This window comes from Alligator mississippiensis, chromosome 3 (genome assembly GCF_030867095.1).
Source record: "Alligator mississippiensis isolate rAllMis1 chromosome 3, rAllMis1, whole genome shotgun sequence".
Classification (NCBI taxonomy): Eukaryota; Metazoa; Chordata; order Crocodylia; family Alligatoridae; genus Alligator; species Alligator mississippiensis.
In genome coordinates this window covers 79,673,038-79,698,199 of record NC_081826.1, presented here as the reverse complement: position 1 = coordinate 79,698,199, position 25,162 = coordinate 79,673,038, and the positions used below count along the sequence as shown (strand labels likewise).

General features: G+C 44.1%; 1 protein-coding gene across 3 annotated transcripts in view; it reads right to left on the bottom strand.

Annotated features, from left to right (window-relative positions):
• Positions 1-25,162, bottom strand: part of NOL4 (nucleolar protein 4) — a 292,716-nt gene that overhangs the window by 52,027 nt on the left and 215,527 nt on the right. For 2 of the 3 annotated variants that reach the window (XM_006267299.3, XM_019498702.2), the window contains exons 7-8: positions 21,627-21,806; positions 20,738-20,929 (exon numbers count right to left, since the gene is read on the bottom strand). In XM_006267299.3, the coding sequence (XP_006267361.1) occupies positions 20,738-20,929; positions 21,627-21,806 (372 nt within the window). The remainder of the gene's footprint in view (positions 1-20,737; positions 20,930-21,626; positions 21,807-25,162) is intronic. The other variant, XM_006267300.3, reaches the window with a different exon arrangement.

Below are 25,162 nucleotides of genomic sequence, written 5' to 3'. Positions count from 1 at the left end.
TCCTCAGTAAATTGTCACTGTCTACACATGCGCCAGTACTGGGGCACAGTAAATTAATTAACTTTGCTGTAGAATAGTACTGTCAGGGACTATCTTACAGCAGAGTATTATATGCGCTGAAACACATGTGTAGACAGTGACAGGGGCTCTCTGGGGCATGAGTGTGGGGGCTGCCTGCTGCCTAGCCTGCACTTTAGCACCCTCATGCCCCAGCCAGTCCCCCTGATGCCACCACCCAGAGCCCAGTGCTGACCCCCTGCCAGCCTGGGGCTGCTTTGCCCCAGCTCGAAGTGCTGCAGTCCTGGGCACACATGCAGATGCTACACCCAGGAGCAGCTGACTCCAGCACAAACTGTGCTGGAGTTTATCACATCGCTTTAATGGCATGTGTAGCTGCACCTACTGAGATTTGATAATAGGCAATCTAGAAGTCAAGTTCAAGAACTTGTTTTTCAACATATTCAGCAGTGAGTGCCCATAAGCTTAACAGGAAAATCAAATTTGTTTAAAAAGACACTTGAATCTCTGATATTAAATTCTGGTGTCATGAACTATGAAGGAAATTAAATATTGTAACTTAAGCAAATGCCTTCCTCAGGTCTAGGGCAGAGGTGCTTAACCCCAGCTTGCAGGCCAGATCTGGTCCTTAACGTCAGGTCATCTGGTCCATGGGGCTTCTCATAGTACCAAAACTTGGAGATGGGGGAGCAGTTGTACTGCTTTCATGCTGACAAATTTCCGGACCTGCAGGGAGCCCTTCAGGCTGGATAGCAAGGCTCTGTGGTGCATGGGGCCTGATCCTGGCAGGCATGGCTGGGCAGGGTGGCATGGAACCCCTGAGTCTAATCCTGGTGTGTGGGGTCAGCACTGAGCTTCTATACTGGGAAGTGGGAGTGGTGTGGAGCTGTGGGGCCTGACCCTGGTGTGTAGAGATGGCACAGGGCCAGTCCAGATGTAGGGGTCTGGGCAGAGGCAGTGCGGGGCCTGATCTGACTCATGCCCCATGCCACTCATCTGGCCTGTGGGGCCTGAAGATTGAGCACCATTGTTCTAGAGCACTGAGTAGCTTTATCAGAACAAGAAGTTTTAACTGATGTAGAGCTCTTGCACTACTGAAATCCTTTACAAGTACTGAATTCTTCAGAACACATAACTACAAATATCAGTCCAATACTTAACCATATTCCTTTCATGCTGTGCTCCCCTCTATATTTTAGATGGCCAAGTCTCCCTGTTTATGTCACTGTCTTACTACTCCTCAAGGAATATTGCCTGTGGGGCTTGGCATGTCTGCTTCTTAGAAACAGTCATGTAATGACAGAGAGAAACCTTCTTCAAGAGTAAAAAAATCCAGGAGCAAATAACTAGGAAGTTTCTCCAGGTCAGAGCCTTAGGTTGAACCCCAAACACACACACCACCAAAGTATAGCCTCTGGTTTTCAGTTTGATGTGATGGTTATTGATGGTTTGCACATGTGCAGATGTGCCTACATTGAGGTAATCTCCAGAAATTGCTGGAATATTCGAACTTTTGACTTTTTAGGAAAATCTGCCCAGTGACATTAGTTGAAGCATACACACTTCCTAGCAATAAGTGTTGGAAAAGTGCAAGATAATTGACAGCTACCTGACTGAGGTGGTCTGAAAGATGATTGGAAAGAGAACAGAGAGAAATGTATCAGATGTATGATTGACAAGATGATTAATAGGTAAGAAAGAACAATGACTGGCTAAAGAATATGGTATGATTGAGCAGTGTAAAAGATGTTGACCAAAGGAGTGTGTGTAGTTCCAGCTGGCTGTTGGGTTTTGGTATGTGTGGTGTCTGAGACTTCTGATGTTGACTGTTTTTGACTGACTGTTGTTGATTGAACTTGCTCCTTGAAGATCCTCAGCTAAAGAAAGGTATCAGGGTTGAAGAGTGATCGAGTGAAGGGTCTCATTCTCCCATTTCCTAGGAGGTTGAGGGTTATCTGAGAGTGGAGTGGGAGTCAACTGAGATTTTTGGGATATAGCAAGTGAGTGGTCCTTGTTTGGTATCTATTTCCATATGTATGTATGTAAAACTGTAAGGCTTGATACCTATCAAGCTATTACTTGTCATGCTATGTGTTTATTCTTTTTGTCATTGATATTGTTGCTTTTGTCTCATAAATAATCTCCCAGCTGCCTGTGCCACATAGCATGGACCTGGCCCAGTGCAGCATAGTGCCATGTGCCTTCAGGCAGCTCCAGGTTGCTTGGGCTGTCACCCAGGGGCTGGCGCTGTTCGCAAGGATTGCGTGTCATGCTGGGTTGGGTTCTGCATGCATGGGCCCAATGTGCCATCAGGCCAGGCTGGTTCTGTGCACGCAGAACCCAGCCAGGCACGACAGGCAGTCCCCACAAGTGGCATGGGACCCCGAGTGACAGCCCACACTGCCTGGAGCTACCCGAAGGCACATAACACTTCACCGAGCCAGGCCAGGGCCACGCATTCTGGCACAGGCAGCGCCGGGTGCCAGCCAGCCAGGGCTGAGCCGTGCTGCCCCACAGTGCTGCTGCTGGGAAAGGCAGTCAACACAAACTCTTCATTGACTTTTTGCATAGGGAACTCAATATTGGTAAATCAATTATCAGTAAGTATATTTAATTAATGAAACTCACTGTATTGGTGACATCCTGCAAGATGTCTGATATTTTAATACAATGCAACTTGAAATTCAAATAGTCTTATCCTGAGTCACTAAAAATTGATGGGACTGAATATACTATCTGTTTGTTCAATACATAAAAAATGTCATTTTTCTTTTTTCAGGTGTATAATTTGCATCTGTTGCACAAGATATCAACACTTGATACAGCCATGTCCTCAGTTTAGAGTGACTTGCATTCATGGAATGTTCATAAATACTCCTTTTACCGTACAAGTGCAACACTGTGTTTCTAAATGGAATCTAAACAGACCATCTAAATATTCAACGTGGAGAAGTTTGTGATACTACATGATAAACTTGTGTATAGCACATGCTTAAAACTGTTTTGTGGATAGAAAAGTATAGTCTCTAAGGGTAGTAGTTTTACATGTTTCATGAGTACTAGCATTTACTTAGAACATCAACCTTGACATTTTCATACAGAAACTTGGTCTAATAATTCAAGGGTCTGTTCTGAACAGGTCTAAATAGATCTGTAAAACGCAGGCGGTTAACAATCAGATTGATCATGCGCACCCTCACCCGCGCATGAACTGTTGGAACACCAAGTTTATGTCAGGATATTTGTACAAAAATACTCCCCTATAAGACCAAATAGCGCTGAAAAACAGAACCTCTAAAATATGAGATATTTATAATCATAGAACAAGCACATATTTTCTTTTTAGCTTAGAGGCACTGGTACAAATGTGTTCTAACAGAAAAAGCATTTGAGCCAAGGTTTTTACGAGCCTAAAGATCTGATTTTCAGAAGTGCTCAGGGTATCTACCTCATCTTTATTTCCCTCAATTTAGCATTTTCAGAAGTGCCAAGATGCCTAAGAGGTACTTACTGCATCTTTCGTCATCCAAGTATGTTTAAAATTTTGGGTCAGAGTACACTAAATACACTTTAGCTTATCTACATGATAAAACTGGCTAAATATTAATACAAAAATGTTGCCATAACTTCTGCACAGTAATAGTTAAGATCCTCAGCATATTTATATTATTAATATTTAGCACTTTCAGAGCATGTCTCATATGAAAATATCAAAATGCATTAAACTGGAGGGTAAGTATTTTATCCTCAAGGTATACATTTTTAACACGGATAAGACAAATAATTGAATTATAGATAAATATGCTGTACTGGCATATTTGTATTATCTCATCTTTTCAGGTCAACATAACACTCTAATGTCAATAAATTAGAAAAAATCTAACATATAAGGATACCATACAATTTACACTCACCAACATATTTTTAAAGAATTTGGATGTCAAAGACTTCCTAAGAATTACGTTTTCTTCTGTAGCACTTCAACAGATTAGAACTGTGCTATTCAAACCTTACTCATAAGGCTTGTTTGAGCGTTATACTGCCTAAAGACTGAAGTACAGTACTGCACTCTATTGGATAAACTAGATTAATTTTTATTTAGTACAGGGTAGGCCTTAGTAAAATATGAAGAATTTTACTATTATTTTAATGTTTGTTACACTGTATATTGTCCTGAATGTTGACATATTTTGTTCATTCTTGCAGTCCATGTAGAAGTTGTCATAAATATACAAAATCTATTATGGAAACAGAAGACACAATATAAGAAACATTCTAAACACATTAGGGACTTTGTCATATGCTCTGTGGAGACCATATCATTTTTCCATTTTCAGAAATGAAATATATTGAATTGAAATACTGCATCACCACCCTTCTATCTATACATTATACTTTTCGTTATGCTTCTTAATAATGTGCATGCTTTCTCTTTGCTGACATTGAGACCCCAGTTTGATGTGTGTGTGCAACTGTATTTGTACGGTGTACCCCTAAGGACAGCTCATATATGCAGTAATCTGAGAATCTAAGGGGGCTACTTCATGGACTCAAGTCCACTCCATATTCCATAATGGCCTCCATTTCACTTCAAGCATTCCTTAGAACTTCCCTTTCTGGTCTAAGGCAGAAAGATAAAGCTACATTAGCACCCATTTGGCAACAACAGCATGCATAGGAAAACCATGAGAGGTAAAGGCAATTAAGTGACAACTACAAGCCATCAAATCGATGAACACCTCATAGCAGAGGATGCTTCAGAGCCTTGCTACCTCCTCCTGTAGCTCTCTTGCCTGTTCCGTGAGAGACACCACCAGGAGGCACTGCTTACACCACAGGCACTCCCCCACCTGGCCATCATTGGAAGGAACCTGCAAGCTTCAGGTTCCCACAGCACCAAACCTGGACCTGGGTAGAAGCCTCAATGGTGAGCGGTCCTGCCTGGAGAGAAAGCTTATAGGTGCAAGCAGAGGCAGTGGCTCTGGCATTGCAATGTCCTCCAGCCATTTCCCTGGGTCTCTTAAAATTACAAATCTCCTCCCTACTGTTCTACCAACACAAAGGACCAGGATATATTCCAGTAACTCGTGGGAGTAATCTCATTGAGGTCAAATTATTTGCATTGGAAGAGTAAATAGGGTTTGGACTTAAGTATATAGAGACATGCATAGAGAAATAAGGGGGCCATAGGAATTGCTGGATGTTGGTTGAACACTACTGACATATGTAGTAGTGTTCAACCAACATATGCACAGGTATGCTTGTGTATAACACTCACAGCTATATTCTGTTGCCTGCTGCCCTCACACATTTGCAGGTAAAACAAATTAACCTGAACACCACCTCAATAATAATTTATTCCACTGTAGGAAAGGCAAAGAAGGAAAATGAAACATTAAAAAATTAGAAGTTCTTAAGAAAATATTCTTGGATTTTACAATTTTTGAGAAAGAGAAAAAATTTAAATGTTATTGGACTAAATCTAGACATTGGATTTATGACACATTATAACCTGCCTGACATCTGACTCCCCAAGTACCTCTCCACTATTTAACTGCTACATTCACCTCTCTTCTCCCCACCCGCCACCCAGCCTGTCTCTCACCCACTGACTCCTTAATTTACATCTTCACTGACTGCCTGTTCTGCATGCAGCCCAGCCCAGCCTAGCCCAGCCTCTGGCTTCTTTACTATTCATCCCATCCAAGAAGAGCACACACCAACTGCAGAAACTTCCTCAGCCTGACAAAGGGTTTTTAAACCCTAAAGCTTGCTTAAATATTTTTTTCCAACTACTTAAGTTGGTTTAAAAAAAAAAAGATATCAGATTCTCCCAAAGAACCTGGTCATTTTTTTCATAAAACCATTTTTCCTTTTTCAACTAGCTCTGCTTAGCAAGCTTGTTTGACCTAGTCAAAGTTTTCCTGTTTACAGACAAGAATTGCACACTTTGAAAAGGAAGCAATATGATAATAAATAAAGTAGTATACCTTTTACAGCTACACATGGAAGATCTGTATACATTGGTCTTTCCAGTAATTTTCTAAATGTTTCCCAGCTCAATCAGCATTAACTATGTATCTCTGCACCCTTAGGTTACAATGTTGCTAAAAATGCCCATCACCTTTTCCAGACAAGGTGGGTTGGAAGATCTGGAAGGCTGTATATACTAGCAAGGCCACCTGACCTTCAGCAGTCAGCTCAATTAATTGTGAATGGCCCTTCCTCTCAAAGCTAAAGCTTTCAAGTGTGGCTAGTGATTTTGGGTGCCTACCTTGAGATACATTTTCAGAAAGTGCTAAGCACCCAGCCTGTAAAAATCATCCCCTCAGCTTCAGCAGCAGAAAATTAAGATACTTCAAACAACTATTTTTCAGAATCTTGGCTACATAGGCCCTCAGCAGATATTACATTATTGATCGTATGATAAACTGTAACAGGCCATTCATGCAAGCAATTTGTCAGGATAAAATGACAAACCAGTCACAAAAATGTTCAAAAGATGGAACATCTTTGTGGCTTAAAGGGGCACCACAGGAAGTACAGCACTGGGGAGCTATCCCTGATACCACACTTACTGTGTTGCCCTTTGAAGGTCCCGGTGTGGGGAGCCTTGAATCAGGGATGCAGCAGCAGTTCCATGATTGGGGTCTTAGGAATTTTATCTCTGATCCCAAAAATAACATATCGTACCAAGATCTCAAATGGGATGTGGGTTTTCTTCAGAAAAGATGAGTCTTTCCTTTCTTTCTCTTTCCTCACCGACAGTCTATGTGAAACTACTGTAAGGTGGATAAATAACTGGCTGGATCATCATGCTTAAAATCTATAAAATCTCTTAAAATCTACCCTATAGAGTGCAAAATATAGGGCCGCTATAGGGCCGGGAAGTCCGGATGAGGGTGATCCCCTGCCCTCCATTAATGCTGACTTCGTGAAGGAACATCTTGAGAAGCTGGATACCTTCAAGTCAGCCGGCCCTGACAATCTTCATCCCAGGGTACTCAAGGAGCTGGCGAGCATCATAGCCCAGCCTCTAGCGCAGATCTTTGAAAACTCTTGGCGCTCTGGTGTAGTGCCCGAAGACTGGAAGAAGGCCAATGTGGTGCCTATCTTCAAGAAAGGGAGGAAAGTGGATCCGGCTAACTATTATTATAAGTTTATTAAAGAGGCCATCCTTAATGGACTGGCCGACGCCAACATCTTAAGGGATAGCCAGCACGGGTTTGTTGCGGGTAGGTCTTGCTTGACCAATCTCATTTCCTTCTACGACCAGGTGACCTATCACCTGGACAAGGGAGATGAGATGGATGTCATATATCTTGACTTCAAAAAAGCCTTCGATCTGGTGTCCCATGATCGTCTCTTGGAGAAACTGGCCAATTGTCACCTTGGGTCCACCACGATCCACTGGCTGGAAAATTGGCTCCAGGGTCGGACCCAGAGGGTACTAATTGATGGAAGTCACTCATTGTGGTGTCCTGTGACCAGTGGGGTCCCCCAGGGCTCTGTCCTTGGGCCCATACTGTTCAACATCTTCATTAATGATGTGGACACTGGAGTCAGAAGCGGACTGGCCAAGTTCGCAGATGACACCAAACTTTGGGGCAAAGCATCCACACCAGAAGACAGGCGGATGATCCAGGCTGATCTGGACAGGCTCAGCAAATGGGCGGACGAGAATCTGATGGTGTTCAACGCCGATAAATGCAAGGTTCTCCACCTTGGGAAAAAAAACCTGCAGCATCCTTATAGGCTTGGCAGTGCTATGTTGGCTAGCACTATGGAAGAAAGAGGCTTGGGGGTCATCATTGACCACAAGATGAACATGAGCCTGCAATGCGATGCTGCGGCTAGTAAAGCGACCAAAACGCTGGCTTGCATCCATAGATGCTTCTCAAGCAAATCCCAGGACGTCATTCTCCCCCTGTACTCGGCCTTAGTGAGGCCGCAGCTGGAGTACTGCGTCCAGTTTTGGGCTCCACAATTCAAAAAGGATGTGGAGAAGCTTGAGAGTCCAGAGAAGAGCCACATGCATGATCAGAGGTCAGGGAAGCAGACCCTACGATGACAGGCTGAGAGCCCTGGGGCTCTTCAGCCTGGAAAAGCGCAGGCTCAGGGGTGATCTGATGGCCACCTATAAGTTTATCAGGGGTGACCACCAGTATCTGGGGGAACGTTTGTTCACCAGAGCTCCCTAAGGGATGACGAGGTCGAATGGTCACAAACTACTACTAGATCGTTTCAGGCTGGACATAAGGAAGAATTTCTTTACTGTCCGAGCCCCCAAGGTCTGGAACAGCCTGCCACCGGAGGTTGTTCAAGCGCCTTCATTGGACACCTTCAAGATGAAACTGGATGCTTATCTTGCTGGGATCCTATGACCCCAGCTGACTTCCTGCCCTTTGGGCGGGGGGCTGGACTCAATGATCTTCCGAGGTCCCTTCCAGCCCTAACGTCTATGAAATCTATGAAAATCACATGATACTGACAACAACTTTTAATGTCTTTGACTCTTCCCCATCTCAGCAACTGCATATCGTGTACTAAATCTATTGCCACAGAACACCTAGCCGCCTTACTACTTTGTACCAATATGGTTACCATGCATAAAATCCTAAGTTTTCCTATGACAGTATAGCATTGGAATTTAACCCCTATACACCAGGCTAAGGTCGGCTGGCTGACTAACTGCATGTCTTAGACTGTGTCAACATGTGCCAACTATGTGCCATGTAGCCACCATGTGTGGGGGTCTTGTATTTTGTTCCACCTGTACAATGCCATATATTTCATAGATTTCATAGATTTCATAGACATTAGGGCTGGAAGGAACCTCGGAAGATCATCGAGTCCAGCCCCCTGCCCAACGGGCAGGAAGTCAGCTGGGGTCATAGGATCCCAGCAAGATAAGCATCCAGTTTGCTCTTGAAGGTGTTCAATGTAGGCGCTTGAACCACCTCCAGTGGCAGGCTGTTCCAGACCTTGGGGGCTCGGACAGAAAAGAAATTCTTCCTTATGTCCAGCCTGAAACGGTCTTGTAGTAGTTTATGACCGTTCGACCTAGTCGTCATCACTTGGGGCGCTCTGGTGAACAAACGTTCCCCCAGATACTGGTGGTCACCCCTGATAAACTTATAGGTGGTCATCAGATCACCCCTGAGCCTGCGCTTTTCCAGGCTGAAGAGCCCCAGGGCTCTCAGCCTGTCATCGTAGGGTCTGCTTCCCTGATCTCTGATCATGCACGTGGCTCTTCTCTGGACTCTCTCAAGCTTCTCCACATCCTTTTTGAATTGTGGAGCCCAAAACTGGACGCAGTACTCCAGCTGCAGCCTCACCAAGGCCGAGTACAGGGGAAGAATGACGTCCCGGGATTTGCTTGAGAAGCATCTATGGATGCAAGCCAGCGTTTTGGTCGCTTTACTAGCCACAGCATCGCATTGCAGGCTCATGTTCATCTTGTGGTCAATGATGATCCCCAAGTCTCTTTCTTCCATAGTGCTAGCCAACATAGCACTGCTGAGCCTATAAGGATGCTGTGGGTTTTTTTTCCCCAAGGTGGAGAACCTTGCATTTGTCAGCATTGAACACCATCAGATTCTCATCCGCCCACTTCCTGAGCCTGTCCAGGTCAGCCTGGATCGCCCTCCTGTCTTCTGGTGTGGATGCTTTGCCCCAAAGTTTAGTGTCATCGGCGAACTTGGCCACTCCGCTTCTGACTCCAGTGTCCACATCATTAATGAAGATGTTGAACAGTATGGGTCGAAGGACAGAGCCTTGGGGGACCCCACTGGTCACAGGACACCATGATGAGTGACTTCCATCAATTACTATCCTCTGGGTCCAACCACGGAGCCAATTTTTCAGCCAGTAGATCGTGGTGGACCCAAGGCGACAATTGGCCAGTTCACCAAGAGGTGATCATGGGATACCAGATCGAAGGCTTTTTTGAAGTCAAGATATATGACATCAATCTCTTCTCCCTTGTCCAGGTGATAGGTCACCTGGTCGTAGAAGAAAATGAGATTGGTCAAGCAAGACCTACCCGCAACAAACCCATGCTGGCTATCCCTTAAGATGTTGGCGTCGGCCAGTCCATTAAGGATGGCCTCTTTAATAAACTTATAATAATAGTTAGCCGGATCCACTTTCCTCCCTTTCTTGAAGATAGGCACCACATTGGCCTTCTTCCAGTCTTCGGGCACTATATCAGAGCACCAAGAGTTTTCAAAGATCCGTGCTAGAGGCTGGGCTATGATGCTCGCCATCTCCTTGAGTACCCTGGGGTGAAGATTGTCAGGGTCGGCTGACTTGAAGGTATCCAGCTTCTCAAGATGTTCCTTCACGAAGTCAGCATTAATGGAGGCCAGGGGATCACCCTCACCCGGACTTCCCTGTCCCGTAGCGGGCATGGGTGTCCCATGGGACTGATGAAAGACTGACGCAAAGTACCTATTTAATAGGTTGGCTTTTTCCTGGGCGTCAGTTGTCAGTTGCCCCATCTGGTTCAGCAGGGGTCCAATGTTGCCCCTGCTTTTCCTCCGGCTCCCCACATATCTGAAAAAGGACTTTTTATTGTCCTTGATGCTCAAAGCTAGTTGGAGTTCAGTTGCAGCCTTGGCTTTTCTGGTATGCTCCCTACAGGACCGGACCAGTGCAGAATAATCCTCCTTGGAGGTGACTCCCATCCTCCATCCTTTGTAGGCCTTTCTTTTTAGCCTCAGGAGGTCTGCTAGGTCCCTGGAGAGCCAGGGGGGCTGCTGTGCCCTCTTGCTGCCTTTCCTCCGAGATGGAATAGACTTAGCTTGTGCACTGAGGATCGCTCCCTCACATCATATATAACAATGATTTTTTAATCTTTATTAGCAAATATAGACAAATGGGAAAGATTCCAATGCTGAACAACAAAAAAGCTTGGAGGTCTAGGAAACATGACGTACAAGGAAAGGTTGAAAGAACTGGGATTATTTAGTCTGCTGAAGCGAAGACTGATGGGGATTAGATGACAGTCCTTATGTTCATAAAGAGTGGTACTATAGGGGATGGCAATAAACTATTCCAGGGGTTGTCAGCTGGGGGTACGCGTACCCCCAGGGGTACTTATAAAGGCTGTAGGGGGTATGTGCAGGCAGGCAGGGATGGAGCACACCCTGGGATGCAGCAGTGGTGTCTCCCCCATTGCATTCCCATACTTTGTTTCTTACCCCGGGGGAAGGGGAGGGGTGCGCTGGGTGCCATTGCCCCACATGGCACGCCACAATGACTCCCTGCCCTCCACTTCAGCTCACTCTCTGTGCTCGCTTCCAGGAGCAGGGCCAGGGGAGCGAGGGCAGTGGTTCCCCTCTGCAGGCTGCACATGCACAACCTGGCCGGCCATGTGCAGCAGCCACCACTGCCACCATCAACGCTGTGCGCCACCACCACTGCTGCACCCTGCACTGCTTTCTCATGGTCGGTCGCACGTGTGGCTCCATGGGCTGCTGATGGGCAGCATGCAATTGGGCAAGTGCAGGGCCTGTCAGCAGCCCAGGAAACTGCATGTGAGACCGTCTGTGATAAAGAGGCATGGGGCATGGCAGCAGTGGCAGCGGCGGCACGGGATGGTGATGATGGCAGCGACAATGGCAGCGGTGGCTGCTCCATGTGAGTCCCGCCCCCCCGATCCAGCCATCCAGGTGGCCTGTGTGTGGCCTGCAGAGAGGCACTGCTGCCTTTGCCCCCTGAGCTCTGCTCCTGGGAGTGGGCACAGAGACACACTCCCCTCCTCATTCTCAATCTGGCCTCGCCCTGCCCCTTCCCCCCCCCACACACTTACTTGCTGGTGGAGGGGTGTCCGTGTGTGTTTCTGCCTCTGAGTGTGTGTCTGCATCTGTGTCTGCATCTGTGTGTGTGTGTCTGCATCTGTGTGCATGTGTGTGTGTCTGCGTGTGTGTTTGTGTGAGTGTGTGTGTGAGTGTGTCTGCCCCTGCCCAGCCAGTGGTAGCAAGCCCATGGCGTCGCACGGCTCTTGAGGCAATGGCAGTGGCGTGCAGAGTCCAGCCTGTAGCAGCAGCTGCCTCCACCCTGAGAACAGATCTGGGGGGCACATACCCTCTGGGCCTCCACCAGGGTGTGCGCAGCAGCGGGAGCCACCCCACCTCCTGCCCAGGCCCCCCCCGACAAACTACTCTCATGGCTCCATCCCGCACTCTGCCCTGGCTGTGCAGCACCTACCCCTTGCCCTTCCTCAGCCCCACTCTCACTCTCTCCTTCACCATTTCGGCCTTGATCTGCACCCCACTGCCTGCCCCTTAAAAATAAGGAAAAATATAAAGGGGTACATGAGCTGAAACTCTGAGGCAGAAGGTGTACACTTGTTAAAAAAGGTGGAAAACCACTGGAGTATTCTGTGGGGTTACAGAGAAGAAGTAGCAGTCTTAAATTGCAACAAGGGAAATTTAGGTCGGATATTAGGAAGAACTTCCAAACTACGAGGGTTAGGTATTGGAATAAGCTACCCTGAGAGGTTGTGGAATCTCTCTCTGGAAGTTTTAACAGAACTCTAGAAATACTTGGCTGAAATGGTTTAAACAAGGATGCTCCTGTCCTGAGCAGGGGTTTGGATTAGACTGCATCCTGAGCCCTTGGCAAACTGAATTTTTTATTTCAGACACAAAAGACATTTACTTGCCAGATTGTAATTAATAATAATATCCTACTGTCTCACATACAGCACACCCCAAAGCAAGATACACACCCTGTGTTTGAAAGGCACAATGAAAGAAAAAATGTCTTTCCACCAGTAAGTAATGGAATAGCAGCAGCTACCGAGCCAAGTCTGATCATGTGCAGACTTTATTATTGCTTTTGCCCAGATAAAACTTAAGTGGCAGAAACTGCTGTTATTGTATTTCCTTGCACACACTAATTTCTAGCATATGGTTTTTGGAAAAACAGTGCATGCTGTATGTGAGACAATACAGTACCTCTACTTTGACTTTTCACAGTGTTGCTTTAGATTATAAAAGTACCCAAAAGGCCTTGGTCAGCATCCAAACTCCATTGTACTGGGTATAGTAAAAACACACAGAAGGAAACAATTTGTGCCCCAAACAGCTCATAATTTAAGGCCTCAGTTTTGTACTATAAATACACATGGCCAAAAGGCTCCACTCATACATATCATGCTGCAGGATCAGAACCTAATTTAAGAGCAGATACAACAAGTGAGAATTAGGATAGATGGCTAGGGGAAGGAAAAGAGTAAATGCACGACTTGATAGTTTCCAAAGTGGTCACTTATCTAGACGGTAAACAAGTAAATACACATCAGGTATCCACAGTGGCCTTTAAGATATGGCCTGTAAGTCAGATCTGGTCTATAGGGTTCTATCATCTGGCCCACAGAGTTGCCCGTGGGTCTCAGACCGGACCAAGAGTGTAGTGCACACAGTGTGAAAGCCTGAATATGGCACACAGGCCAGGGCACACTGCTGCTGGATCCAGTGTGAGGACTGGCCCTGCACCACTCATCCAGCTCCATGGGGGGATCTGACTTAACTATTTTCAGTAGGCAATTTATTGTAGGCACATAGGCCTTAAGAAGAGATATGAAGCATAGTAATAACTATACTGACCAGTTTGTACACGCAGAACCCAGCCAGGCACGACAGGCAGTCCCCACAAGTGGCATGGGACCCCGAGTGACAGCCCACACTGCCTGGAGCTACCCGAAGGCACATAACACCTCACCGAGCCAGGCCACCTCTCCCTCTTACAGAACACTTTCCATCCAAAAGCATCAAACATTATATGTACACTGTATTGCAGGGGTGGACAAAATACGGCCCACAGGCCGAATCCAGTCTACGAGGCCATTCTATCTGGCCCACAGGGCCCCTAAAAAAATTTAGAAAATTAAAATTTATCTGTCCTTAGCTCCTGTCAAAAATGACGTGTGGTTCCAAAAATGACGGGAACCAAGGGCAGTAGGACCCAGGGGAAGCCCTGGCAGGTTCCTTCAACAGCAGGGCCTGCCCGGTCCCACCCCCACAGCTAGGAGCCCCAGCAGAGGCTTCTGGCCTGGGACTATGTGGCTGCACTGGCACAGGGAGCTCAGGTAAGGTGATGGGGGGAGGGCAGGGGACAAGTTGGTGCACAGTGCGGGGGGAAAAGCAGCCCCTCCCCCACCCTGTGGCCAGAGCTCTCTGCTGCAGCCACTCACAGCACGCACAGGGCTGCTCTGAGCAGGCACAGGCAGGCCCACGCAGGCTGTGAGCAGCTGCAGTGTGGGGCGCTGGCCTCGGCTGCTTTTCCCCCCGCACTCAGCACCAGCTTATAACCCACCCCTGCTGCCAGCCTGGGCCCCGCGCTAGCTCCAGGATCACCCATTGGGGCTGCATGTGGCAGCAGCAGCTGCGGCCCCCTCGCTTGCCACCGGGCAGTGTTTGCTGCTGCTGCCTGCCTGGAGCTCACACACTGGACAGCAGCAGCAAATGCTGCCCGGCGTGGCAAGCGGGGGGGGGGGGCCCGCAGCTGCCGCCCCCGCAGCGCAGCCCCGATGGGCAAGCCCAGAGTTGGCACGGGGTCCATGCTGGCAGTGGGGGTGGGTTACAAGCTGGTGCTAAGCACGGGAAAAACAGCTCCTCACTGGTGCCCCACGCTGCAGCTGCTCGCAGCCTGCCTGGGGCTGCCTGTGCCTGCTCAGGACAGCCCTGTGTGGGCTGCGAGAGGCTGCAGCAGAGAGCGCAAGCCACAGGGTCCCAATGTCCCAATGTCTTGGGACCAGTGTCCCAGGACCAGCACCAGCGGGGCCCAGAGCAGGGTGGCAGAGGTACAAGGTCTCAGCCTGCAGGGGCTTTATGGAGCCAGGCCAGCTTCCCCCTCTCCCTGCTGGTGCAGTCCAGCCTGGCTCCACAAACCCCTGCCAGCCTGCACCCCACTCTGGGGCCCACCGGTGCTGGCCCTGAGACATTGGTCCCAAGACATTGGGACATTGGTCCCAAGATGGTGACAAGGGGGCAGGGTACCTGTCAAGGGGCAGGGCTACCTACGTGGCCCTTGACAGCTTGTCACAACTTGGTAAGCAGCCCTCCGTCCAAAATAATTGCCTGCCCCTGCTGTATTGTCTCACATGCTACACATGCCTGAATAAGTAAACAATACTGAGTAGTGTTTTGTTGCCTAGTACTAGGCTTGTTTTTGAAAAGCAGAATGAAGAAAAAAGAAGAAAATAGAGCTTTCTTTGCTTCTGCAGAAGGCATCTCTGCTGGAGGGGAAGAGAAAGTGTCCACGGACAACAGCTAAAGATTTCCATGTTCAGCACAGCACTTTTGCTTTCCTGTGGCAGAGGCTGGAATTACTATTACTGCATTGTCTCACTCAATGTGGAACCCAATTTTCAGCAACTGCATTTTAAGAAAAGGGTGCATGTTGTATGCAAGAAAACTTGGGGTTATTGAATTAAGCCTTTCATGAGCCCTGTGCGATAGGTAAGAATTATGAACCCACCTTTACCTAAGGGGAAATAAAAATAGAAGGAAGCTAAAAGAATTCCTCAAGTTCAGAAAGTGGCAAAGCTAAAAACTATAGCTCAGATGTACTGCATTTAATCTGCTTTTATAGCTACGTAAGCTTACTGTCATCCTCATGCATGCATGTATAATAAACACAATTTGGTAAAATTAAGAAGTCACATTATCTGGTTTTAAGCTTCCTATAGGTTACTGTAAAAAGAGAGAGAAAAAGAGAGAGAGAGAGAAAGAAGGGGAGGGAAACTAATTTTACAGCTGACAAGAAATATTCTGACAGCATGCTGTTAATGGATATATTCAGACAGAACAAAAACAGAAGCATGCAAATAAGAATAAAATAGTCAAAGGGTAAAAGCATATCCTACTTTTCCCAAGATTAATGTTTTTAACAGGAAATTAAGTAAAATGATTTGGGGTCTCTGCAATGGTCAGCTGTCACAAACTGATATGGCCTCACTGTAAGCCATGCTTTAAAAAGAGGATATTAGTACTGAGAGACATGGTAGCTAACAACATGAGACTGAGCCTTTCCCATTGCCTCAGAAGTACAACTGGCCTCTTATGCAGTTGGAGGTGTTGTCTGGATTACAGATGGCAAATAACTGACAGAAGCAAGCTTCAGGCATTCTCGCTCATCTTTACCATATATACTAATTAACCTTAGTATTTACATTTTCTATTAAACTCCAGAACACCAAGCCATAGATAGTCAAACTATTCCACAAACACTGTTGAATTGTCATCTGCCACAAGGGCTTTGAGATTATTTTATTTCGTCTTGCAACTACACACTCAAAATGTAGCATTTTTGTCTTGAACAAGATGACAAAGACTCTTTACCATAAAATTTAATGAGTTTGTAAAAAGGCATCTCCTATTGGAATCGTTATGTGACCTCTTAGTTACTATACCAGTGGCACTACCAGTTCCTGAAGGTATCATTACCCTATTTGGCTGTTTTTCAGCATAACACCCGATTCAAATGGTAGTCCTGTGAAAATGGCGTTATCCAGACAAATTATTTTCCCCTACAATATTTAAAATAATCAGTGGGTCAAATGTCTCTACCCAAGATAGCATTTTTCAAAGTTGCTTTCAGTTATGAGCAGACAAGCTAATTTAAAAATTAGAATGCAATTAAAATTCATTAAACAATCCATATTACATTTCAGAAATAGGTGAAATCAAACTATGAAAGCAACACAATACAATAAAACCTTGTTAAATTTGAAATGCAGGGGACCAAAAAAATACTAAGTGAAATAAACAGGTTTGAAATAAATGTACCCATATTGATGCAAATCAGTATTGGTATCCACAGGCTTCGTTCACTCGCAATTGATGATTATCTTTTTGCAAAACACTGCAAGTTTCGGCACAGGTATTCTGCATACACACTTCTGAGCAGCACTTTTGTATCTGCTTATATATAATACAAACTGGGCATGTCTACACGTGACATTTACAGTACACTAGACTAATTTGCTGTGCAGTAAATGTCTCAGCGTCTACACATGCACCCCTATTAGGCTGGAGTAAACTAGTTTACTCCACCACAGTGCATGTGTAAATGCTGGAGGGGCTGGCTGGGCATGAGGGAGCTTCAGTGCAGGGGCTGCCTGCCAGCTAGCCCTACACTGAAGCTCCCTTGTGCCCCAGCCAGCCCCAATGCAGCATGTTGAGCCATTGGGACCAGCTCCGGGCTAGCAGGCTGACCCACAGGGCCCCCTGCCAGTCAGGGTTGCTCTGACCCAGCTCCACATGCTCCTCATGAATAAACTCAGGAGCTTACTGCTCCAGACATAATTGCCCCTGGGCACATGTCCAAATGGCACCCCTGGGGGCAATTAACTCTGAAGCAATAAGCCCTCAAGTTTATTCATGCACAGTAATAGCATGTGTAGATGTGCCCACTACATGTGGTATTAGTCCAAAGCCGAAAGGCTCATGATTTAGCATATAGTTCACTGGGCTTCGCCCCAGCAGTATCAACATTTCAAGCATGGTGAACCCACAGCCCAGCACTACTCTGTATGCATCTGTAATCTAGATCCCCCAACAAAAGATCCACATGCTAAGTAGCCTCCCACTCATGATTGAAACCAGGTATTCTTGTCATAAGTCTCAGGACACCCCCAAAATTTATGTGTAGATGAGGCACAGGGCTGCCTCATCTATCTCTACCCCATGCAGGGTAGAGCCACACCAGTCACATGCAATAGGCCAAGAGATGGGGGAACAGAGCCTCTCATCTACACAGAATTTGGTGATGCTTGCCAGACCTTTAAGGCTGGTGAAGAAACTGAAATAATTGGAAACAGGAAAGAAAGGCACTTCTCAGCTGTGAAACTGAAGGGGAAATCAAAATATATTTGATGTAGTGGTTCACTATGGCTTGGAAAAGAGTTGATGCTGAGGGCGACTGAGTGCAATGGCTACTATGTCTTTATGCAGATGGGCAAAATTAACCCAAGCTTATGGGCAGGTTCCACCAGCATGTTTGCCAATTATGGGTCTTTGCTTTGTGCTAAGTGTTCTATAGGCATGCTCAGTGCAGGCTGCATTCAATCAACTTCATAGTTGGTGTCTATGGCTGAACCCAAGCTGCAGCAGTTGAATGGTAGATAATGTATTTAACAAGGTTTCCTGGTCCAAGGGACCAGAACATGTTTCAAATTTCAAAGTACAGGAAACTCTCGCTATTCACGGGTTCAGCATTCGCTGTTTCAAATATTCGTGAATGCCAAACCCACATCTGAAATACACTTAAATGAGCTCCTTGGGAGCTCTGCACTTGCCGCCGCAGGGCTCCTGCTGCTGCCACCGCACTCCCGCCACCTTCAGTGCAGCCGTGGCCCCTCCTCAGCTGCCGGGGGCACTGCGTTCATGAACGGAGACAGCATTCATGAATGCAGTGCCTTATTCACAGATTTCACCATTCCCCGGGGATACGAGAATGTATCCCCCACAAATGGCGAGGGTCTCCTGTAGCTGTATTCTGAATTATGCATATTGTAAAGCACACATAAATGTATCCATTTGGCTGGGGAGTGACCATAGCTTTGAAGTATCTGATACTTGAACTATCTAAAGTTGAACTAACGAGGTTTTACTGTACTAGCTTTGCAGAGACCAGATCCATTGTTTCTTTAAGTCAATGGCAGCATTGCCACTGATCTCCAACACTGCTCCTCATGCTCTTGTCTGTGGGGTAGGTGACTGGTGGTCAGGGCTGCAATTCTTGGCATGAATATGATGCTATACCATCCAAATTTGAAGAGACCAAAGCACATACTTTTAATGTTAGATTGTACAATTTATCTATATGATCCAAAAACAAAGAAACTACCAAAAGAACATGCTGAACATTTCCAAAGTGGGGAATTTTTTTGTGCCATGAAAAATTACCTGCTTTTTTAAAATACCATAAGAGTCTTTCTATAATAAGGAATAAGTCTGATCCTGCATCCTTTACTCTTGGGGGTGACTGGTAAACACTAGTAGTCTACCGAAGTAGATTGTTATAGGTCATATTCTAAACTCCTTAAATGACGAGCAGTTACTCACACAAGTGTCCCCAGTGACTTCAACGGACCTCGGTGCTCGCCAAAGCAAGCAAAGCGTTCATAAGCTGGTTGTATATACACAATGGAGACAGTTACCAGTATCACTTGGCATATATCATTAGATCTGCTACTGTTGAATTATTTTTATCCAATGGGAATGGATGTGAACATATGCTGTATACTACATTGGATAAAACAGTTCATTCCTTTTTGTCCATCTTTTTTGCTGGGTGACTATACAACTTGACACACCAGTCAGTCAGGCTTCAGCACTTATATCTGTACATATGTCCTTTATTCTATCTGTTTGTCCTTTATTCTACCTGTTTCTCTTTCCATTGTTTGCAAATAACATTTGCCCAGTGTTTCAAACAATAAAACAGCATGGTAAGTTAGAATTATGAAATGTATAAAGGAGAAATGTTTCTGCCTCTATATTTTGTGTCACAGAACAGTAGTCTTACCCCACAAACAAATCTACTACTTTGTTTTTAAAGCTGTCAGCTAATCAACATATATGAATGCCATCAGTACTACACACAGACTGAAGGAAAAGAAAGAGAAAGAGAAAGCAAAAGAAACAGGAATAAAGTTAAAAATGTCCACAGACTTTCAATATGTGGATGGGTTTTTGGATGATTTGTTTTATAAAAGCATAGACACTTGATAGGCAAATGTTTGTTTATAATGATGAAGTGATTTTACTTTTATCCAAAGGGAAAAGAGATAAATCAAACATAGCATATATCACTATTACGTTTGCTGGTGACTTTTCTGGCTTTTTTAAATTTCAAAATTGTTTGAAAATTCTGAAGTTGACGAATTGAATCTGTGAGATCTATTCATTGCCATTTTTATGCAATACAACAGGTCAAGGACATGAATTGTCTAAAAAAGGTTACCTGTTTAATATACTAACATAGTATCATGGTATGTGAATAAATCATGAAGAATCAATTATGGGAATGACAGAAATGTAAAATCTTCCAGGTATGTTTTATAATGGTTATCAACTCAAAAGAAGAGGTTAATAAGTTGTCTTTAACTGACTGCTAAATAAATAAAAATATAAATAAATAAAACTAAAACTTAAAGCCACAACCAGTGCATTGGTCATCTTTTTTTTCCCTAAACGCTTCCTTAATTCTTTCATTTTCCAGCTCTAAGCTTCCACAATCTGTTTCTACATTGACCATACCATGGATACTGTACTACCCTGATGGATTCTATTCCCTGTTTCCATAGATCGCACCAAAAAAGTGTTAGCAGAAGAGTTCCAAAGAAATTCCACATCAGCAGAAGCCTTCACTAAATTACTAGCTTCTCTAAGGGTGTTGAAAAGTATATGAATGAGATAATAGGCTTCCCAATTCTCTCTTCAAATTATGCTCAAATCTTAATTTCCTATGGATTCATGCTAGACAAACCTGCAAACTGTCAAGATATTTTTAAATTAGTGAACAAAGGGAATAAATTCAGGAAAGATGGAAGGTGTGTGAGGGGGAAAAAACCTCTGACCTGACATTACCAAATAAATAAATAAATAAATAAAAAGACACTAAGATGAAAACAAAATAGTGTCATGGATTTACATATGGGGTTTTGATGGAAACTAGGGCTGGGTTTTAAATCAAAACTCACCATCTCAAAACCACTTCTTTTCATCCGCCTGCAGGACTTGAGGTAAGTACGTATGCGTTTTCTGGCACGCTCTTGATACTCAGGGAATTGTCGCCTGCATGAGTCAATGATAGCCTGGATCTTTTCTTTGGGCTGCTTAGAGATTGGGACCATTCGGTCCAAGTTTTCATCTACAAACAGCCTGACAAACATCTGTTGGCAAGAGGGAGACAGAGGAGAAGGGTTTGGAGGGCTGCTCTCTTCTCTTCCTAGTTTCCTGTCTTGAATACTGATAGGAAGACACTTTTTTCTATGTACTGAAGAGCTTGGTAATGGGAAGCCAGAAATGTTAAGCAGACAACTCTTTAAAGGACTTTTTAGTGTTGATAAAAAGACAAGAAAAGAATAAACTATAGTGTGCAGAAATTGTGAGATGAATCACAATAGATTAAGTAGTGCCTATTTCAAAACTTCACCATTAACAATAAGCTATGATTGCTATATTGTTTGTTGAACTTCATCTGACTATTTCTCAACCTTGAACAATTGCTCGTGTTATCATGCAAAATTACATATCTTGGGAATGCAACAAAAAATAGCTGACCACTAGACTGCTCTTAAGATAAACTAGCTGCAACCCCTTTCCATCTATTGGGCCAACATGCACGCACACATACACACACAAAACACAGTTAGGTTTTCCTCACTGATAAAGATGGTATTTTGCCTTAAAGTTCTAAATTGAACAAAGTAAAACTGGTATTTGTTGGCAAGACAAATAATAAGTTTAATGTGCTTTAAAAAAATCCTTCGATAAATCAATGTGCCTCTAATATTGCCAAATCCATAAACAACAAGACAAAAGGAAAGTAGTAAAATTAAGCAAGGCAGTAAGTGCTGTGGGACTTACATTAAAAGCTTTCAGTCGCTCAGCTTCTACCCCATCAGATTCATTAACCTTCTCAGCATCTTCCTGTTCATCATGGTCATCCTCATCCTCATCTCCTCGGTTCAGAGACAGATCTTCAGCACCTCTGTCTACACTTTCATTCTTGCCAGAGTCATAACTGGAGTAACTATGTGCTGGGGACTGAGAATAAAAAAGAGAAATTGATTTTTTTTTAAAAGAAGACTGCACCAAGTGATCAAATTTGCTCCTTTTTGTCAAATACAGTCCTTCTTAAATTAGCATGCCGGTGAACGGTGTATAGAACAAACTCCATGATTTATTGCATAAAATTATTTATCCAGCCCTGGCATAAAAGTTCACCATATAGGGGGACTTTTCCATGGTCTTACCATTCCAAAACCTGAAAGCAGCCATATGAGGTAAAGTCAAGTAAATCAGTGTACATATGCCTCTCCTGTGATATTTAAATGCAAGATGAACTGTTTGCTGAAGTCTTGGTTTGAACTGTTAATTTAAGACTATTCCAGATTACCTCTGATACATCAGCTAAAATGTAAATAAATTCCTGAAGACTTACATAAGAACTAAATGAAAATGACATACTTTAAGGTAGGGCAGAAGTCAGGGAGAAGGAGTGATGTTCATCCATCAACATAAATCTTTATTGCCTAGAGCTTCAGTAAGTTGTTCATAATATGAAGATAATAATGCTATTGTTTTCATTTCCATTAATTCAAACAGATTTGAATTCTAAGAGGCATTAATAATAGTAACAAACATACACATCTGTGTTTCATCCTTGAAGTTGTTCTTTTCACATAACAGTATTCAGAATTTCAGAAGTAAGAATTCACATATCCTTATTCAGAATTTTTCCCTGAGCAGAAGCCTTTTTATTTTGGATAAATCTCAGATGAACATTCATTAAACATTTATTCACTCAGAGTGTCAAGAAACTTGGCAGCTACTAAGTAAGTCAAATATTGTAGGTTTTCCATAATGGTATCAGATTTTAGTTGGATGGTTACTCTGTGCATATACTTTGTACTGAAAATCATAGCGTGCAAAAATAGTAAGAGAAAAAGCCACCTAAAGACAGAAGTACAGAACCATATTCTGTTCTTTGCTACATAAATGAAAATCTGAAACTACTCTAATGAAGTTATTACTGTTATTTAGATCTCAATTTGATCTGCAACATCTCCACTTTCCCTCTTTTATTTTTGGTATTTACATAATTTTATAGGCCTACTCCAAAGCATGCTGGAGTCCATTAATTTCAGACAGCTTGGTATCAAATCCTATAGGCTGACTCTCAGCAGATCAGCATACACATTTCTAGGGTTTTTTATGCAATGGAATATCTAAACATTTCACAAGAATGAGGACAAAGCTCAAAACAAAAAGGGTCATATTTTCAAACAAGTGCCTACAATTATGATGCCTGATCCAGATTTAGGGACCTGAAGAGATTACCTTATCTGTCCTCTCTCCCCACTTATAAAATAGAATATATGGCACCTACCCTGTATCTTGCAGACAGGGGCAATTTATTGTGATTTCAACATATAGCTGAACCATAGTATGGACATGGGAAAAATCTAGACACGAAAACCAATATAAAAATGCAGTTTTAACGGCTCCTTTCTTGGCTTTTCTTTCTTCCTCCATTGCCTTTAATCCTCTCTTCCTCTCCCTTTACTCTCGTTTTCTTCTCTTTACCTTGTTTCTTTTATTTCCCATATTATTTTTGCAACTGTCTCTTTCACTTCCTTATCTTTTAGATGTTCACACTCTGTTTCCAATTCCTACTCCCTTTTTGCCTTGTATGCTCTAGGTTTGGGGTAAACTATAGGGTTTCAGAGTCCTACAGAACAAATCCTCTAATCCTCCCACCCGGTACCTCAGTCTTCTTTTTAGAACCCTTGTGTCCTGCTCACACTGGCTTTCCTGCCCTCAGTGATGGTTTTTAGAGTCCCTCCCTTCTCCTGGACTCTCAGATCACCTGAACTTTGATACTCTGTTTCCCTGTGGTGGCTGTAGGCAACACAGAGGAAGGCTAGGAGGAACAACAGATGAGGCAACAGGAAACCAACTGCCTGTCCATGACACTCAGCAGAGAAGGAAGCTCAGCAGCACTCCTTCTCCTACAGTTAACCTACATGGGGCAAAGCAGGTTTGCTAGTGCTCCCTGTAGGTCAGAGGGCCCAAGACTGATTATGATGGCAAAATAAGGACCTGAAGGAGCCAGTGATGGGTGAAGACCTGTTCCAGTGCAGGACTCCTGTTCATAGGTCGACTCCTGCTCATAGAAAGTGCTGAACTAACCACAGAATCAGGCCCTGAGAGAAATATAATCTTGCCTTGGAAAAGATGACAGTTAAAACTGTCAAAAGCCACATAAAACTTTAGCATGTGCAAGCAACACTATTTAACTTATGTGTCTGTGAGCTGTCAGGTAAATACTGTACTGAGTATGAATGGAGTTATCCTAAAAGCAATCACATGTAAATTGTAATTCATGGAGTTATCAGATCTCCACAGTGTGAAGCAAATCCTTCCACAACTGCAGAGACCACCAAGCAAATGTGACAATCTTGCTGCAGAGATCACTATAGCAAGTGCTAGTGATGTTTGCTTTGTAGGGCCAAGCTTCTAGAGCCTGTAAACAGAGATCAACGAGCACCATGGAGAGCTCCCTGTAGGTTTTCTGTGCTATTCATACAAGGGGATTTGGGGTGTAGGGACAAAACAGACTGAACTCTCACTCTGAAGATTCCCTAGCATGTCAGTGGTTCACAACCTTGTTACACTGGAGGCACCGCCTGGAAAATGCCAGCTTTTAGCTTTCACTCATTTTTTGACTACAGAAAAATAGTAGACCAATTCTTCTGTTGCAAAGAACTCACTCAGAAAGACTACAACAGGTCAGAATCTTTTTGACACTCTGGATTCTTATTTGATAACACTGGGTGTATCCTGTGATTTGTGTATAGGTATTTGCATATCTAGCAGTGCTAATACTTCATGGCGCCCTTAAAACAATCTCATAGCACTCTGGTTGAAAAGCATTGTTTTAGCACCTAGATAAGAAACGTGAGGAGTCTCAAGGACTACTGCAGCTTCTAGGTAGCCTTGGGCGATAATTCCTTTCTCCTGATCCTGAAGAGAATCCCAGCATAGAGCTGTTATTTAGGATAAAAAGTGGGCATAGAAACTGGTTACTTTCACAATGTTTTCATATTTTAATAACTTCTGAAACAATATGCAGTTGGAGATATGATATAGGTTGGAAAGTTGGCGTTACTCTGCTCCTCTATTTAACGTATTTATTATTATATTACTACATAGCTATAGTACTGTGGGTAATGCCCATAGGGCTTCAACATGATTAAGAATCCGTTCATTGCACTAGGCAATGCTTAAACACATAGGAAGAGATGATTGCTACATGAAGAGTTTACAGTCTCAAGCCCTCATTCTGCAAATGCATATACTTAACTTCATGCATTGGAGTCATTCTGGGTGTGTCTATA